Raw genomic sequence first — 17,680 nt, forward strand, 5'->3', positions numbered from 1 at the left:
TTCCGTAGATACGCCAATCCAGATGAGAGCCGCACTTTATCCATGATCTGTTATGATCTATCCACTGCTGTATGAAGACTTCCCAAGCCGCCTGCCATCTATCGCGGTCCTATCCTGGGATGTATTTATGAATCTACCGAGCACATTGCGCAGCAGCAGCAGCAGCTGATTTCTTCAGGTGGAAGTGTCGTGGTCATCTTGTTCAACTAGCTGCGGAGCTCGCGAGCCGAGGACAGAGTCCCATTCGCAAGAGCGATCTTGGGAATCAGAATGACAAAAAGTAAACTCAATACAAATAAAGTACGCCAATGAGGCGAATAGAAATCATAATAACAAAAACAACGATATCACGTGATTCATAAAAAATTTCACGAACTCAAATCAATGTTAAATAACACGTTCCTTGCAGCGTAAGTCGACTTGTACGGAATATTTTTAAGTATACTGATCATAGTACACGGTGGTTCAGATGTCTTGTGAACCCCATGTTATTATGTAAAACTTAAGATTTTTAGACTTAAAGCTTTCGTGACTGCAGTAATTCATACTCTTTTTCACATGAGGACGATTGTTTGTGTTGCGATCGAAACGTTGTGATTTATTTTTTTATTTTTTCTATCTATAAGATATTTTTTTTTTAAGTAAGGTTTATTTAAAACATAAATGAAAATACACAGGAAAACATGTTCGGGGGCAATTAATTGGGGGGGTTACAAGACATCTGAACCACCCTATTGATTGAACATCGCTCCATCTCCTCTGTAGACGTCTCTCGTGTTCCATTCCTTGGTTGCCATTCCGTCGTTGGTATCGTCCACCGCCCATCTTCCCCTCTAGTACCACGCCCTGCCTTCTTATCAGCGAGCACGATGTCCTCCTACATTTGCCCATGTTCTCCAATCCACGTGCTCCACTTCACCGTCACTGGCTCTCAGTGTAATTCCATGCGTGCATTTTCCCAGTGCTTGCCTGCACGCCCTTGTAGCCTTTGTTCAATTTCCTTTGTCAATGTCCCTTCCGTGGTCCATGTCATAGCAGTCATCAACGTATCGTGCAAACCCAAGGCCTACAATAAAATGAATTAAATTATCAAAATACAAATCATAACAGGCGTCCGTCTTCTCATATGTCACACCAAGACATATGAGAAGACGTTTTCCAATGATTGTATTGGAGAATCAAAAGAATTAATAACAGTGGTGAATGTACTAACCATCTCAGATCCAATGCACACAAGGTCGTTCATAGCAATCAGCGGTAATTCATGAACCTCAGGAAATGATGGAAGAACCGAACAAAGAAGGCTGCAAAGTGGGGATAAGGATTAATAATTCACATATGCTGCTGTATGTACAGTATACAGGCGGAGGAACACACGAATTAGACCAGTGGCTATCAACCTCTTTAGGCTACTGAACCCCCTTGATGAATTTTGTTTTCACCGAGTAACCCCCTTGCCAGACCCAACATGGTTCTAAGAAATAAATGTATGAATAATTCACGTAAATATTTTAACCATTTGTCCATTTTGTAAGGTATCCTAACTAGCTGATAACTTGCAAGCGATTAATACATTTAAACGGACATACTGCATGCGTGACGTAATTTGTTGGCGCTCGCTGGTTCCTCTTGTAAACCACATTGTTTACGACCAATGAGTTTAGAAATGCATTTTATATCGTCCTAGGTTACCATGTGGATTTGATTTGATCGTAGTTATTTCATATTGGCAGATTCATGCATGATTATTCACCAATGACTCTTACGTAGGAAACAATTTCACACGTTTATAAATCCCCCACCCCACGTAGCCCCCTGGGACATTACCACGTACCCCTAGGGGTCTGTCTACCCTCGGTTGAAAACCACTGCATTAGAGATACATCAATAATTTAGAGATATTAACTGTAGAGAGAAGTGAGCTTGGGCAGATAACGTCCGCTCTAAGGGATGACGGCCGGTGGTCAGGACGACAGGTAGCTGTCAAGGGAGAGAAAACAAGCACGAGAGGACGTGAAACTTCGATTTAAAGCTTTCGTGACTGCAGGGATTCATCTTCTTGGTTCTTTCGGTAAAGTCACGTAGAATGGAAATAATAAAATAATAATAAAACATAATAAAATAATATATTATAATGATAATAAAACATAATAAAATAATATAATATATTCTTTTAATAAGTTGTATTTTTATTATTTTATTATTTCCATATATTATTATATAATTTTATGTTTATTTTAATTATTGTATTATTTCCATTCTACGTGACTTTACCGAAAGAACCAAGAAGAGGACGTGCAACGTGGAGAGGCTGGATGGATTGTCGCATTGAATGGCATTGAGAGATGGCCACGGCTTGGGGAGGCCTTCATTAAGCTGCGGATAGATCATAGCTGATGTTGATTTTAATTATGATACATCTCGGTGTCTATGTTGTGTGTCTCTCTCTCTCTCTCTGTGTCTCTGTGTTGTCTCTCTCTCTCTCTGCTTGTGTGTCTGTCTGTGTGTCTCCGTGTCTGTGTTTTGTCTCTCTCTCAAATTTAGTTCTGCCTGATGACGAGTGCTTGTGTTGCAATCGAAACGTCGTATTCTATGATTTAATTTATTTTCTTTCTACGTGGCTTTACCGAAAGAAACAACGAGTACATTTTATACTATTCATATAATCTAGTAATGAGTAAATTAACACACCTGCAAAATAATCTTAAATGTTTATGTAAGTAGAAAAATATCACTTGTAAATTTGTATATGAAGCAAATCATTATAAGAATGATTGAAGGAGCAGAATCATGATCTTTATTTATCCTGGGGGAATCCGATGAGCTATGAAGCTCATTTTCACGGATGTCCAGTAGGGACGCGTCAGCGGAGACTGCAGTGGTTTACGAGATGTCCCAAAGTTCGGGTTGTATGGCCATCATCGCCCTACTGTGGCTTGTCTTTAATGTACCTCAATGTGTCTCTATGGGTTTACTCTGTAGTTTGGGTTGCATGGCCACCATCCCAATCCTGCGGCTTGTCTTTAATGAACTAAAACTACGAAACTATTGTTTTATTTTACCAAGTAAGGCCCATTGAGCTATTTACTGTAGCTCTTTTTCAGAAGCGACTTGGTTGAAAATGACAGCCCAACGAAAGAGTGTGTCATGTGGAAACGTATTACTGCCAAATTCTGTAAACGCGTGTCGATTCTAAATGTGGAGGGAAAACGCGGAGGACTTGACAGAAAAAAAACCCTCCACGACCATCCTGTATTCTCGGCGAGGTCTTTAACATCTCATCAAATGTGGCAACCCCCTAATTTTATGAAGGAAATGTGCACATCGGCCTAGTGATGTTCTGAATGCGGTTGATGGTCTAACAACCAGTATCTTCGAGGAGGAATGTCGAAGCCGGTGAGGTGTGGGACGTTTGAATCTCGAACGAGGCCCTCGTTCATTACTCTGGGCGCGTGGGAACACTTCACGGGTTCGATTCCGGCGTTCGGCAGGAGTAAGTAAATCAAAACACACCTGTTGTTAATTTACTAGGCGCACGAAGAACCGAAAATCCTCAGGTCTCTGTCTTTGACGGTGTCAAATAACAGATACATGTCGTGTATTTGGATGGGAACACATTCCTGCGGAGGGAGCTGATAGGAACGTTGGGTTGCTCGGTCAATGGCCAGGGTCAACGGCGGCGTGGTGTATTCCGCAAATATGCCCGACTGTGAGGGCGGGCACAAGCCGGCGTGAGTAGGTTAAACGTTGAGTTTTATAAGGGCACCACGGGGTGACCAGCCCCTCCCCACCCAGCCCCACCCCTCCCACCCCCCACCCAGCCCCACCCTCCCCACCCAGCCCCCACCCTCCCCCCAGCCCACCCTCCCCGCCCAGCCCCTCCCCACCCTCCCCTCCCCACCCAGCCCCTCCCTGCACGACGAACACAATAATCCCCTGTGGGCTGGTGTAACCAGGAGGTCCTACCAGTATTAGTAAGGTATTGTGTCACGTAAACAAAACTCGCCAATTCGTTACGAGTACAGCACACCGGCGCGTTGGAGAGTAAACCTACAACATTACAATTCGAGAACGACGTTTCGCCAGTAATTGCAACCGGCATCATCAGGCGAGAGCCACACATGGCTGTAATGGTAAACAATTGCCACGGTTTATTTGTGTTTCCTTTACGTGACAAACCTCACGACTAGGCTGTGTCGGTCAGTGGCGGGTTTAACGACACATTTATATTTACGCGATCTAACCCAAAAAAAAAACCTCTATTATACAAAAAAGAGCTTCATAGCTTATCGGATTTATGCAGTCTCAATAAACATTCCGATTTACATTTATTAGAGCACATAAGTATCCGCCAACAACAACCGTACTGGTCACGTGGCGCTCGGGGAGGGCGGGGGACCAATAGGGAACTCGACATTCGTCCGCGGCGCCTATCCGCGGCGCGAAATCTAAATCGTCGTCATGCGCGCATGCGCAGTGCGTCCGCGTTCGTAAAAAGTGGCGGGGCCAGGCACCCCTCCGGTGAGGCGAGCGAAGTTTACTCCGTGAGGTAAAAGCGACCCGTCTTGTCGGCCGACCCTTAATCGGCAGCGCCATCTCCACGAACGAGCGTAAAAAAACAACATTAAAACGCTCGTGGGGTTATTTGGCACAACGGGAAGTGGCGCGAGATCGTAACGGAGTTTTATTTTTTTTTTTGTCGGTGGAGGAGGGCCTGGGTTTGTGGGAAGCCTACCGACTTTTCCTGAAAGACCCTGCCCGGGGTGAGGGGGGTAAGCGGGGGGGGGGGGGGAGTTGACCGCGGGAGCGAGGCGGGAGGGGTGGACGTGCGTTTTGTTGGACGCAATTGATCTATAATGTTAGAACTGTTGTAAATGTACGTTGTGCGTGCGCGGTACAAAAAAAAACTGCGACGTTTCGGCGTTGGGAGCTTGTGCGGGAGACTGGACAGAGAGAGCAAGCGACAGATACGACTCGTGAGAGAGATTCAGACGCGCGGGGAAGACGTTCCGAGTCCACATTGACGGACGCAGAGTGAGACGAAATGGGGGTAACACAATTGCAAAACAACCAACTGTGCTGGCTGTACACGCGTCGTGTCAAGTCGGGCGATCTTAATTGCTCCACCGCCCTCGACTATTTAGATCGTGAGCACCTCTGGTTGGTGTGAATGGGACCCGTAGAAGACGCACGTGCGTGCGTGTGTACGCACACGGGCAGTGTTAAATGTTTCCAGCGTTCACTTACGTAACGCGCTATTGTTAATGATCAGACACTTTGCTCCTGTTGTAGTGGGGAGCTGATCAGCAGCTTTTATATATATACTCATGTCGAGGTCTGTGAGTGAGACAGCGGACGGCTTCAGGAATAGCCTCGTTAAACGTCTCTTAAAGACTGAGTGATCGAAGAGGGCAAGTGCAGAATTATTGTGGCCCATAGTTTGAAACTGGCGACCAGAGTCCACCGTAGACTGCTCAATTCACAAGCAGGAGGTCAGGAGTCAAATTTAGGTTCAGGGGTCGATAAAGTGAATACCACGTTGTGGTTCTTTTTACTGACAGACTGACCCACTTTATCCGACAGTGGAATTGTCATCAATATATTATTAATGAGAACCCCTTGAATAGGGTAGGTGAGTGTGCTGATTATCTCCGCACATAAATGTGTAATTTCCACCACTGGCTTTATACTGCCATAAAAGATAAGCACCGCACTATTGTTTATTTGAGCAGGTAGAAACTTGAAATCCTATTGGGACTTCAGATGTCCTTTAGAAATGCAGATCTGAGGTAAGGGACACCTGTGAACCACCCAGCAGGAATGGGTTCAGAAGCTTCATAGTGCTTTTCCTTTTCAGCCCGCTTAGGAGGGAATCTAAAAAAAACCCAGCCCATAGCCTCACACATCACATTGACTTTCTTATTTTAAGGGGAAACATCAAAGTGACATCTGTCATCGCTTGAGGGTTTCCCCTGTAATATATGGAATGACAAATACCCATGTTCATGACTTTGCCCAGTGTGACCCCACGCCTTTTAAAATAGCGGACACTAACTTAATGGGCATACTTTCTAGAATTAACTTGATGTTTTCAACAAGTATTGAGCTCGCTGAGATGCATTATTTACAAGTGCGTTATTATGTAGGGTCACTTGGCATTTATATAATTGTAATCTCGGGTAATAAAACACAGTATTTGAGTTACCAATTTCGGTGTAAGTGAAGTTGAGACAAAAAGGTATTCTTTTGTTCGTTATGACAGGACATGCTAAACGCGGTTTTTTGAAATTGAACATTTGCTCAGAGATGTCCTTGAGAAAACAGAATAACTTTGGTGGCACCTACCCAGTCGTGTGCATATGCATTGAAAATGTGACTTGTTAGTCGTTTCCTAGCAGCGAAACATGTTTACAGCACACGCTGCTTCAGTCAGGGGGTTGTCAGTTGTGCAACACGATTAGGGAGTAAAATGTCTGGTTTATAACATTCTCCAAAACATTTTAATAGAGTTACGGTCTCCATATATTTGTGTTGTTAAGTACAACGTGAAGTTCGTACTGAAATGTATAGGATTAACATCACAGAGGCGTGTCATAACAGGAGTAATTAATTGCTTTTTCAATTGACTAACACACTTCGTCATGCTTATCTTACTGCCCTGGGGAATTTATCACCAAGTATTGCAGGCAAAGGATTGGTGCAATGTCCTTTGGTACTGTTACTTGTCCAGTGCCCAACATGCCATATGGAGGTGACAAAAACATTCTACTCCTTATTTAAGCCACTCGGCAGGATAGGTGTGTCTGGATTAGGGTCAGTGGTCACGGTAGCACCAACGATGACTAACCGCCGCTCGGTGTAGTGTTCAGTAATAAGGCAATTTTGATTTTTTTTGTCAAGCTAAAGCTGTGGTTAAATCATTATAGGCATGTAACATTTCACACCAACGCAATACCATGCAATTTCTATGAATGGGAACAAAACAGGGTAATGATTCGTTTCAATGATGTTTTTGTCTGTTCTGTCTCTTCCGTTACTTTCTCGTTTGTACTGTATTTTCCATACTGCTTGTGTTAAGGACATTCTGTCATTTATAATGCCTGTCCTGTGCTGTTTGCTTTGTCTGCATTTGTATTTTTTTGCCTCTGTTATTCATTCCAACCATAAGCTTTAGAGAATAATGTTAATACATTTACTTGAATTTGAAAATAACACTTTTACATATTGCGATGCGTTTATCGTGAGTAATGAATCGAACTAGATTCGAAGCTTTTGTGACTGCAGGAATGACTCTTTGGTTCTTTCGGTAAGTTACGTAGAAAGAAAATAAATTAAATAATAATAGAATACGACGTTTCGATTGCAACACAAGCAACCGTCATCAGGTAAGAATGAATGAGAACTAACCTAGTAAACTTAGAAATATAATGCAATTCAACACAGAGAGTCGGCTAACACAACAGTCAACACCCTACCTGGTTGATTACGTTCTTCCAAAGATTACTAAATTTGAGAGAGAGACAAAACACAGACACGGAGACACATAGACATACACACAAGCAGATAGAGACACAGAGAGAGACACAACATAGACAAACAGAGAGACAACGCCTCTGTGTCGAGGTCTTAAATAGAGAGAGGGGGGCAGAGAGAGATGGGGGGGGGGGGATTGGGGTAGAGAAAATGAGAGAGTTGTGTGGAATTTCTGCCCATAGAGGATGGAGGAGATACAATGGACTTTTAATTGTTATTTAATTTATTTTCTTTCTACCTGACTTTACCGAAAGAACCAAAAAGTATAATGAATCGACTGGAATGTATAATTCGTTACATAGCTACTAAATAAGCTAATACCCCCTTCATTGGACAGGCCGCTAAGATGCAGGAGGCGGTGAGGTTGGTGTCGTGTGGTGATGACATCCGCCTGTGGGATGCACCGACCCTCACTCTCATCGACCAGTTCAACCCGCACAGCACCGCACAGAGCATCTCTTCGCTCGCAGTCTTCGGCCATCCTGACAATATCCTTTTGTGAAAATAATGTACAAAGTCCTTTTGTCAATCCAGGACTGAATAAGGTTCTCCCTGCGGCCGGTCAGTGTGGTTTGGTGAAGGTAGTGTGCCAAGGCCAGTTCAGATATCACTTGCCACTGATGTTAGCTGTGGCTGGGAATCGAACTTCGGTGGAAATGCTTGGATCCTTTAGCCACCGCCATTTGTTACCATCTCTTTTCATGCCATACGTCAGTGCTGTGGGTCAGAAGCAAGGAGTGCTAAAGTCCTGTCAACCGTTTCGAGCCGTCTGGAAAATATATTTTGCTCTGCTGAAGATGAAGACAAATGGCGGCCCTCTTACTTGATGGAGTGAGACCCTGATTGTGTTTTCCATCACCGTGTTATGATGAGGCTTTTGGAACGTCTTGGCCATCTGCCGTGTTTCATACCGATCTATGTTTGCTTTCATTAGCCCTGGTGAAAAATGCTTTTTAAGCGCCGACCTTAAAGATAACATAAGCCCCCTGGAGTGCAGGGACCAAAGAGCTGTGCTTCTTGACGATAGCCATTCTGCGGTGCCTTGCACGTTCATGAAATCAAAAAGCTTTTCATTTTATCGTGTGCATGCACGCGGCAGGAGGTGCTGATGCTAAGTTGCGTTTGCCTTGACATGCGACTAACGTCCCTTTGTCCTGAGTGCCTCTGAGAGTGGCGACCAGATTACTCTCACAAGCTGCAAGGTGGCTTGCATCACCGTTCTTCAGCTTGCCGAGGACGTAAGATCCAATTTCCGATGAACAATATAATTGATCAAATATGAAATGTAAATGATCGCAAGACTCAAAATTGCACAAGTAGTTTCTTGTTGTCAGTACATATCAAGGTTGTGCATCCTCGACTGTGACACAAATTTCAATCGTAAAGGAGAATCAAATACTTTAATATTATGGTAAAGTGTATTATATTATTACACCACTCTATTGACATCACTCTCATAAGTTTTAATACACCAATGCAAATACATCACTAGAGAGCGCTATGGTAGCACCCTTGATCATAACCTTCAAGTAATTATTGTGCTTTTCATCTCGGACAGCTTTGGTGCCTGTCACTTAAAAGACAAACAATTGCAATACATATTTCATTTTGAATGCATAACATTTGTTTTTGCCGCATCAGTTTTTCTTTTGTTTTTCATTTCCCCCCACACAGAAAGGACAGACTTGTGTCTCCCTCAGCTCCAACAGCCAGTTTGTCCTGAGCGGAGGAAAAGATGGCTCTGTCAACATCTGGGACCTTCATACAAAAAAGCTTCAGAAATCATTCACTGTGAGTTTGTTCAACACCCACAGACTGTAGGAATGTAACGATTTATCTATTTATCTGGTAAATCGAGTCTTGCGCTCTTAGCGTACTCATACAGCCCTACTGTCAATCCACTGCTGGATGAGGGCCTCTCCACAAAGTGAGTCGTTGGGGTTGTTTGTTCTCACTTCACCATGCTCATTCGTGAGGGTTGGTGAAGATGGCTCGAGTACAGAACAATTGAATTTGGCTGCACTGCCATGTAATCTTTGGCATGTGGTCTATTAAAATTTCTTGGCAATCTAGAAGACAAATTGCGCCCATTGTGAATGACTGCAGGACCACAGCGCTGCGGTCACATGCGTCTCTTACAACTGGAACGACAACTATGCGGCGTCGGGCTCTCAGCAAGGAGAGATTGTTCTCCACAACACGGTCACCAACCAGGCCAGCGCCCCCTTTACGCATCCAAAATCCCAGGTGAGTGCCATGTGATAGTGAAACATGGGTACATAAATACCGTATGTTTTGCTGCTAAATGTGTATTTACTTATTTAGTCATTCCTTGATAACCAAGCGAGAGTCTTGTGTTCAAGGCATACTTGGATTGGACACAGCTTTGCTTTCATTGTTTTTTTTAAACCTTTGATCTTTTTACTTAGAATATGTATTGCATTTGTTGGCCTATCGGCTGGTTTATTGTTGGCTCAGGTCTCTGAGACAAGTAAGGCATTTGGCTGACGAGTTTTCTTCACCCACTAACCGCATTCCCATCTCCCCAATGCAGCGTAAAAACCCCTTCAGTTTTTACCCTCATTTTATTTAATGTGTTCTGTTTAGATCTGTTTTCAGATAAAGTAGAACGCTCATGACTGTGACAGAAACGCGTGTTGCCTTCCATGCGGCCCAGCAGCCGGTGCAGGACCTGCAGTACTCGTACTTCAAGAAGGCGCTCTTCGGCAGCGTGTCTGACGACGGCTCCGTCGTTTTGTGGGACGCGAACGCGCGGCGGCCTCACCACTCGTTCACCACGGCGCACAGGGCCCCGGCGTCAGCGCTCGCCTTCTCCCCCGTCAACGACCTCCTCTTCGTCACCGCCGGCCTCGACAAGCGGATCATCCTCTACGACATGGTCAGCAAGAGGTCTGTCGCAGTAGATGTTTTGCCTGTTGGCCGAGTCAGCCCCTTGAAAAAATAGCTTGGGGCTTTTCCGCGGGATATAAACTTCAGATTCTGAAAAGTGTGTGTTGTGGATTGGTATTTTCAGGCTTAAGGAAAAAAAACGAGACAGAACTAATGGTACAATACGAATTAGAAGAATAAAAGAAAGGTTAATTATTTCAATAAAGAAAATATTTGACCAGCTAAAAGCCCTTTTTTAAAAGTGAGACCTGCATTGAGAATTCAGAGCTGAACTGATGCTTGACAATTCATTGCTCCGATTAGCTCCCTGCATCTCCGATTAGCATGGTTGGCTATGTACGGTGCTAAAGAAGTTCCAACATACATACATGGCTGAGCAATCGCGCATTTTTCGTTTGTTGCAGATCACAGATCAATCTGAGCGGTGCGTGATTAATTCTTTGGGTGCATAAACCATACATCTGTGCCGTCTGCTTCACAGTGGACGTTAAAGATCCTGTGACAGTTATTAGAAAAGAGTAAGCCATGTGTGCTGGCATCATGGTCAAAATTTGCTACGTTTGATAAACTAATTGAAAACTACTAAATTCGGGAAATCACGTAGCAACGGATGAAAGCCAAAGTACAGGCCGGTACTGTGTACACCCTGTGTCAGAGGTCGCAAACGGGTTTTGATTCCTTACCCGTACCCGGCCGCACCAGGGTCGCAAACGGGTACCCGATACCCAGCCGGGTATTGGGTAGGGTACGGGTATCGGGTACCCGATTGCGCCCTCTGGGATGAAGCCATGTTGCAGGCGTGGGTGGGTTGGTTCTAGGAACTTGAATTGTGAGAAGAGACAAGACGTTGGGAAATGAGTGACAAACGGTTACTCACCAGTGACTCACGGCCTACCCGTACCCGTACCCGGCCGCACCAGAGTCTCAAACGGGTACCCGTACCCGTACCCGGCCGGGTACGGGTAGCCGGGTATCGGGTAGGGTACGGGTATCGGGTACCCGATTGCGACCTCTGCCCTGTGCCACACAGCGGCAGCTGCCCCTAGGATCTCCTTGGCTGAACCACAGTCGGGCATTGAAATGGTTGAGATGACATGCGATGTAAGGGGCTTTGAGTTGCTGAGGAGGCATTTAAGCAAGCGCTCTATGAATGCCAATCCTTATCCACCATGCATCTCCGTGTTTGGAGTGCAGTTGAAACTTAAAATGCCGCGTGTGCAAGCGTTGGATGTTAACGAAGTTTGATTTTTTTTCTCTGCGGGTAGCATACTGCGCTCCGTGACGGCGGAGTCTCCTCTCACGGCGGTGGAGTTCATGCCGGATGGATCGACTCTGGCGCTGGGAACGTCACGCGGCAAGCTCATCCTCTACGACCTGCGCATGATGTCGTCGCCTTTGCGCAGTGTCTCAGCGCACAAGACGTCCGTGCGCTGCCTGCGCTTCCACCACAAGCATGGCGCTGCCAAAGTGAGCGAGCACAACCCCCCGGCCGTTATCTCTCACACGAAGTTAAACAACTCTCCCCTTGTCCTTGGTCCTTTCAGTAAAGTCACGTAGAAGGGAAATAATAAAATGATAAAAATAAAACAATAAAATTCTCACGACGTTTCGATTGCAAAACAAGCAATCAATGCTGTGGTTTTCACACCTGATGATGATTGCTTGTGTTGCAATCGAAACGTCGTGAGAAGTTTATTGTTTAATTTTTATTATTTTATTATTTCCCTTCTATGTGACTTTACGGACAGAACCAATAATATGAATCACTGCAGTCACGAAAGCTTTAAATCCAAACTCTCCCCTTCTGTGTGAACTTAGCCTAAAAGTCTTGGGACTGTTTGCTTTGATAAAGACTGGCATGAAATATATGATCCAAATCCAATAAAAAATATATTAGAATGCAATACTGTGAGACAAAGCATGGTGGCGCAAGACTGGCAGATGATCGAGGGGAACCGCGCCGCGGATAGGGAGTGATTAAATCAGCTCATTTTTGCACGCGCTAGGTGCATTATATCATTGTGAGACCATGGGAGATGGCGACGGCTTAGGGGGGGGCTTCATCAGTAGATTATTTCTAGCTGATGATCATCAGTTTGTGTAGAAGCTCTGGGTGGATTCTAGATTAGAAGTTTTTGTGACTGCAAGGGTCCATACTCTTTGGTTTTTTCGGTAAAGTTACGTAATGATGTTAATGATGACGTCACCCTGCTGCTGCTCTATATAATAACGGGAGACAGAGCAGAGCCTCACCATTCTGGCGAATTGCCCGATGATGCTGGATGCAATTACCAGCGAAACGTCGTACTCAAATTGTAAATGTTGTGGTTTCACGCTTCAACACACCGGTGGGCTAAAGCAGTGAACTATTTGTCTTTTGTCAACGTGACACTTTTTTACTGATTGGCCATGTCGGGTGGTGGAGGGTTACGACACATTTATAAATAACGCGATCTAAACCCAAAAACGTTGATTGTGAATAATATTGGTCGCGAAAGCCTACGTGTTAAAAAGTTACGTAGGTAAAAAATAAAATAAAAAGAAATTAAATCACGACGTTTCGGAGGCAACACAAGCTTCCGTCTTCAGGTGGAACCGTCACGGAAGCTTGTGTTGCCTCCGAAACGTCGTGATTTAATTCATTTTTATTTTCTTTTTTACCTACGTGACTTTACCGAAAAAACCAAAGAGTCTGGGTGGATTATTTCTTTGCACGATTACGAAAGGTGCCAGTTGCTTGGGAGGTGTTAATGGCCTTTGCCCAGCAATGGATTGACCATAGCTAATGAAGATGATGACTGTACCACGTGACCACATTTACAATTATACTTCCATGAGGATTACTGAGAGTTGATACATTATCAGTGTAAACATGCCACATACACTGAGAGATACAAACGTTACCATGTTCATCTAATTCTAAAAACAGAAGAAAGCTACATTTAACACGGACTTATTATTTTTTTAATCTGCGCGTCTTGGGATGTTTTTCTGTTATTATTGTCTACATTTAACCTTCACGTCACTCAGCTGTCATCCACTCTCTTGTCTCGTATAGTCGGAGGCTCAAATTAATAATTTGGTGGAAACCAAGAAGATGAATCCACTTTTTGTTTGATTTTCAAGATGGGCAATCCAAATTGGCAACAGTTAGTGGCAACTTTCTAAATTTTCTGCCACATGTTTTGGAAATAGGCCTTCATCTTCTTGGTTCTTTCGGTAAAGTCACGTAGAAGGGAAATAATAAAATAATAAAAATAAAACAATTAAATAATTCTCACGACGTTTCGGCCACAACGCAAGCAGCCGTCCTCAGGTGAAGAACAGGTCTGTTCATTCAGACGGCTGCTTGCGTTGTGGCCGAAACGTCGTGAGAATTATTTTATAATATTGTATTTTTATTATTTTATTATTTCCCTTCTACGTGACTTTACCGAAAGAACCAAGAAGATGAATCCCTGCAGTCACGAAAGCTTTAAATCCAAAGAAATAGGCCTTTTCAAGAGGAAAATATTAAAATTATTTAACAAATCATTATTAATGCTGTATTAGCACGTACAAAATCCCAGCACCTTTGTGATTAACATTGCCTCAGAGCACAAAACTACATACAGTAATTGGCAAAGGCTTTGGGCAATGGCGAATCTTTTTTTTAAAACGTCAACCTACTTATATATTTTTCTCACATGAATCAGATTTTTAGTCTTTCAAGATCATTGTTAAGTGTAACATTTATATTATTATTTCGTGACTTTTAACACGTCTGCCTTTTGTTCATAACTATTATTTGTCAAAAAAACTTTGCTTATATATATTTCCTGCCCCCCCCCCCCCCCCCAAATATCTCCCCATCCAATTATTTTTGTCCTTGTAGTCATCTGCGTCAAAAAGTGCAGCGTCCTCAAAGGCCGTGGAAGCGCCTTCATCTTCCCTGGCCGGAAGCCGAGGAGGTGGGGTTGCTGTTGCGGCGCTTGGAGCAGGTGCAAGCGGCAGCAGGGTGCCAGCGCCAACAAGCGGGGTCATCGCTAAAGCCGTCATTGTGGGGCACAACGGGGCAGGTTTGTCCACTGTTGAAGGCATTATCCATTTAATTGCATTCAGAGGTATAGTCATAGTAATATGAGTTGATAATTATCACTAATTAAAGCCAGGTAAGAGCTCAGGAAGAAGAACAAATGGCTTGGAGAACATATGCGAGTCGGAGACATTATATATTGATTGCTAAGAAAAGTAAGGTGGCTTGGACAGGACATGTCACGCGTGGGGATGATTGTTGGTGGCCGAGGCTAACTAATTAGTGGCAGTCAAAGGAACGAACATGCCTGAGTGGAGGTCAACCGCAGAGGAGAGGCAATGAAATTGTCTAGATTTGAATTGTTGCACTGCCAGGGTGAGAGATGGTGATGGCTTTTTTGGTGGGGGGGGGGGGCAGGTGGGGACCTTTATAAAGAAAACGGCTGACGATGATATTTCAGGCTTGATCTGCAAGTTGGCCAAACGATGACGATATGATGATTAATAGCAGGGTTTAAATAAGTACAGCAAAACAAAACATGCATGACCAACGCAAACAGAGAAACAATGTTCCAGCTCGTTGTTATGCGTTAATGTGTTCGTCTGCTGACATTTGGCGTAATGGGCACATGGCTGTGTTGTCGCGTCTGGCATTATGAATCTGGCCTCTAGAGGTTTGGTGCAGAACAGGCATCAGAATTTAATGGTGTTGATAATGATGTGTAACTTTTCTCACAATCGGCACTCAACCAGTGGCTGTACTATGGAAATATTGGCCCCCGTCATATGAATGTAGAATTTCTACCACTGCCTCGCAGCCACCGGCAGACATGAGCACCACCCCATGCTCGTTTTAGATTTTGATATTTTTTGACAATCATTAACTATATAATATATTCATAGTCTGTTTTATGTCTGCTATATACCATTTTCCTTAAATTGTATGCAGGTGTCAGCCAGCTCAAATATAAAATCACGTTTGGAAGAGAGTTTATAAATGTTTCCAATGAAATAACCATAATTAATTTAGTTTTGTTGATTTGTGAGGAAAACTACAAACTTGAAACTCGGGCTATATTTATTACTTTTTCTTGAAAGTCACGGGCATGTTTTTCACCCAAGCAGACGGTGTACTTGTTTGATAGTTTCATGTCTACATTGTTCGTGCGCTCCTGATGTACTTTGCAGGCTTGGTGCAGCCCACCAACCAGAATGCCCAGCTCAGTGGCCAAGCGAATCAACTTGACATGCTGGGGCGAGATAGCTTTGGCGAGATGTTTTCACCTGTACGAGAAGGTGAGACGTGTGGATTGAAGAAAAAAACACATTTTATCTTTCACAATCTTACCGAAATTGTCAATTTTGGATTACGAGTCTTATTTGCGAATACACTGAATTTTTTTATGCCCTTTGGGTTCAGGTCAACCATGTTAATGGTTTGAATATAGAATGCATACTGGTTTGAATCCAAAGACGACGCACCATGGTGGTATGAATTTCTAGATGATGATATAAAATCTGTGAACATGTAGTAATCGTGAATACATAATTCTTGCATGCATGTCTCATGAGACAAATTATCAATTTTTATTTACTATCACATCCCTAATATACATATATTTAAAATAACATTGTGTGAACAAAAACATCTGTTCCAGTTTATAATGAATAATTTTAATACAGAGTTTCAAAACAAATGTCTGCTGCCACTCCTGTAAAGTCTGGTTTATTGTCGCTGCCAGGGTTGAGCTCGGAGCTGAATTCCTTGGAAAACCACGATCTGTTATCCACAGCTTTCAATAAAACCAGCTGTAAGTGGCAAGCAGTGCAGGTACATTTGTAAATATTCCCATGCTCTCAAATAACTGTTACGAGGCTAACACAAAAGACGGTAAAAGACACCCTCCACCCGGCTTCCCCTTTGCTTGCAGTGTCGGATGGCATCAGTCTGTACGCCGCCAGCGCTCACCGTACCCCCGTCAGCCAGGGAGCTGGTTCCACTGCCGCTGCCACCGTAACCGCCACCATGGCGTCGGCGGCGCCAGTCGCAGAAACGGCGTACACAACGCCGCTGCATTCTGCCCTGCCGCTCATCGACAGGAAGGACCCTGAGTTGGCCCTGTTCGTAACACCAGACTCGGTGACGTACACGCCCAAGGAGGTGACGTGGAGCCAGGAGGCCCGGAGCACGGTGCCAACTTCCCCCGGCCAGGTCAGTGTGTGGCAGGTGCTTGGGTTTTAGAAGAAATGGTTTTAAGAGAACGTGTCTGATGCCCCCAGGACTGCTGTGCCGGGTTTGCCACCTTCTTCTATCTTCACTCTTTCCTCTCCTTGGCCATCTCCGTGTTCACCCCCTCAGTCCTTCAGATCCTGATCTTACCACTCAACTAGGTCTGCCTCTCGGTCGCTGACCTCGTGCTTCCGTCTTAATCATCTTTCTTCTTACGACATGTCTGACCTGAGATCGAGTACTACTCTTTCCCTCATCTGTGAAAAAGTGCTTCATAGCTCATCGGATTCCTCCAGTCTAAATAAAGATTCTGATACATTTTTTGACACGATCCAGTCTTGTGATCTGTGAGATCCATCTTCATGCTGCAGTGTACAACATCTGCTCCTCCCTGTTGTTTAGTACTGTTGGTCATCATTGGTCTTTGACTGTTGTAAGTACTTTCACAGTCGTCTAGATTGGATCGGAACCTTCCTCGCACATCACTCCATTTCTTTACATTTCACCTACACCTTGTGGGTCTTTGCTTTGTTTATTTTGTCCAGTCGCTATCCTGTTGTGGACCCTAGATACTCAAATATGTGTCAGCTTAAGTTAGAGGGGTCTGTATCGCCATTGGAGATTGGAATTTCCACCCCTGGTTCAGGGCTGCCAATAAAGATAAGGACCTCCCAAAGTTTGCTTGAATAGGAATGCACGTTAATTTTCACTTGATTCACTGTTTTAAATAATATCATTGGAATTGTAATACTTGTTGTTGCTAAAGAAAATGTTTCTATTCGTATTGGTCTTTTTGCAGGGGTATTTAAATGTATGCTCAATGTTGGCCAGTATGCGTTTAAATGGAATGTCATCAAGTGGCACTTAGACATTCTTGACCTTTCCGTTGACTGCGCAGGAAAATAGCACAGCGCCTCAAAAATAGTGGCACATGGTACACGTTCAGCATTCATATACTTTGGTATATGTGTAAATTATTTCATTTTTGTTTTA

The 17,680-nt window shown here is 43.9% G+C and overlaps 1 protein-coding gene across 5 annotated transcripts in view; it reads left to right on the forward strand.

The window, feature by feature from the left end:
- The first annotated feature begins 4,410 nt into the window (after positions 1 to 4,410).
- NEDD1 (NEDD1 gamma-tubulin ring complex targeting factor) overlaps positions 4,411 to 17,680 on the forward strand; it is a 28,270-nt gene continuing 15,000 nt past the window's right edge. The window contains exons 1-11 of one of the 5 annotated variants that reach the window (XM_061567321.1): positions 4,411 to 4,549; positions 7,871 to 8,021; positions 8,677 to 8,771; positions 9,208 to 9,324; positions 9,640 to 9,780; positions 10,211 to 10,443; positions 11,709 to 11,910; positions 14,318 to 14,501; positions 15,646 to 15,753; positions 16,200 to 16,268; positions 16,389 to 16,669. In XM_061567321.1, coding sequence (XP_061423305.1) covers positions 7,880 to 8,021; positions 8,677 to 8,771; positions 9,208 to 9,324; positions 9,640 to 9,780; positions 10,211 to 10,443; positions 11,709 to 11,910; positions 14,318 to 14,501; positions 15,646 to 15,753; positions 16,200 to 16,268; positions 16,389 to 16,669 — 1,572 coding nt within the window. In that variant the 5' untranslated portion in view covers positions 4,411 to 4,549; positions 7,871 to 7,879. Of the gene's footprint in view, positions 4,550 to 4,577; positions 4,773 to 7,870; positions 8,022 to 8,676; positions 8,772 to 9,207; positions 9,325 to 9,639; positions 9,781 to 10,210; positions 10,444 to 11,708; positions 11,911 to 14,317; positions 14,502 to 15,645; positions 15,754 to 16,199; positions 16,269 to 16,388; positions 16,670 to 17,680 lie in introns of those variants that run through there. The other 4 variants (XM_061567324.1, XM_061567322.1, XM_061567323.1 and 1 more) reach the window with 4 other exon arrangements.

The sequence above is a fragment of the Lethenteron reissneri genome, chromosome 38 (assembly GCF_015708825.2).
Source record: "Lethenteron reissneri isolate LAM-NWPU_2019-01 chromosome 38, ASM1570882v1, whole genome shotgun sequence".
Lineage (NCBI taxonomy): Eukaryota > Metazoa > Chordata > Hyperoartia > Petromyzontiformes > Petromyzontidae > Lethenteron > Lethenteron reissneri.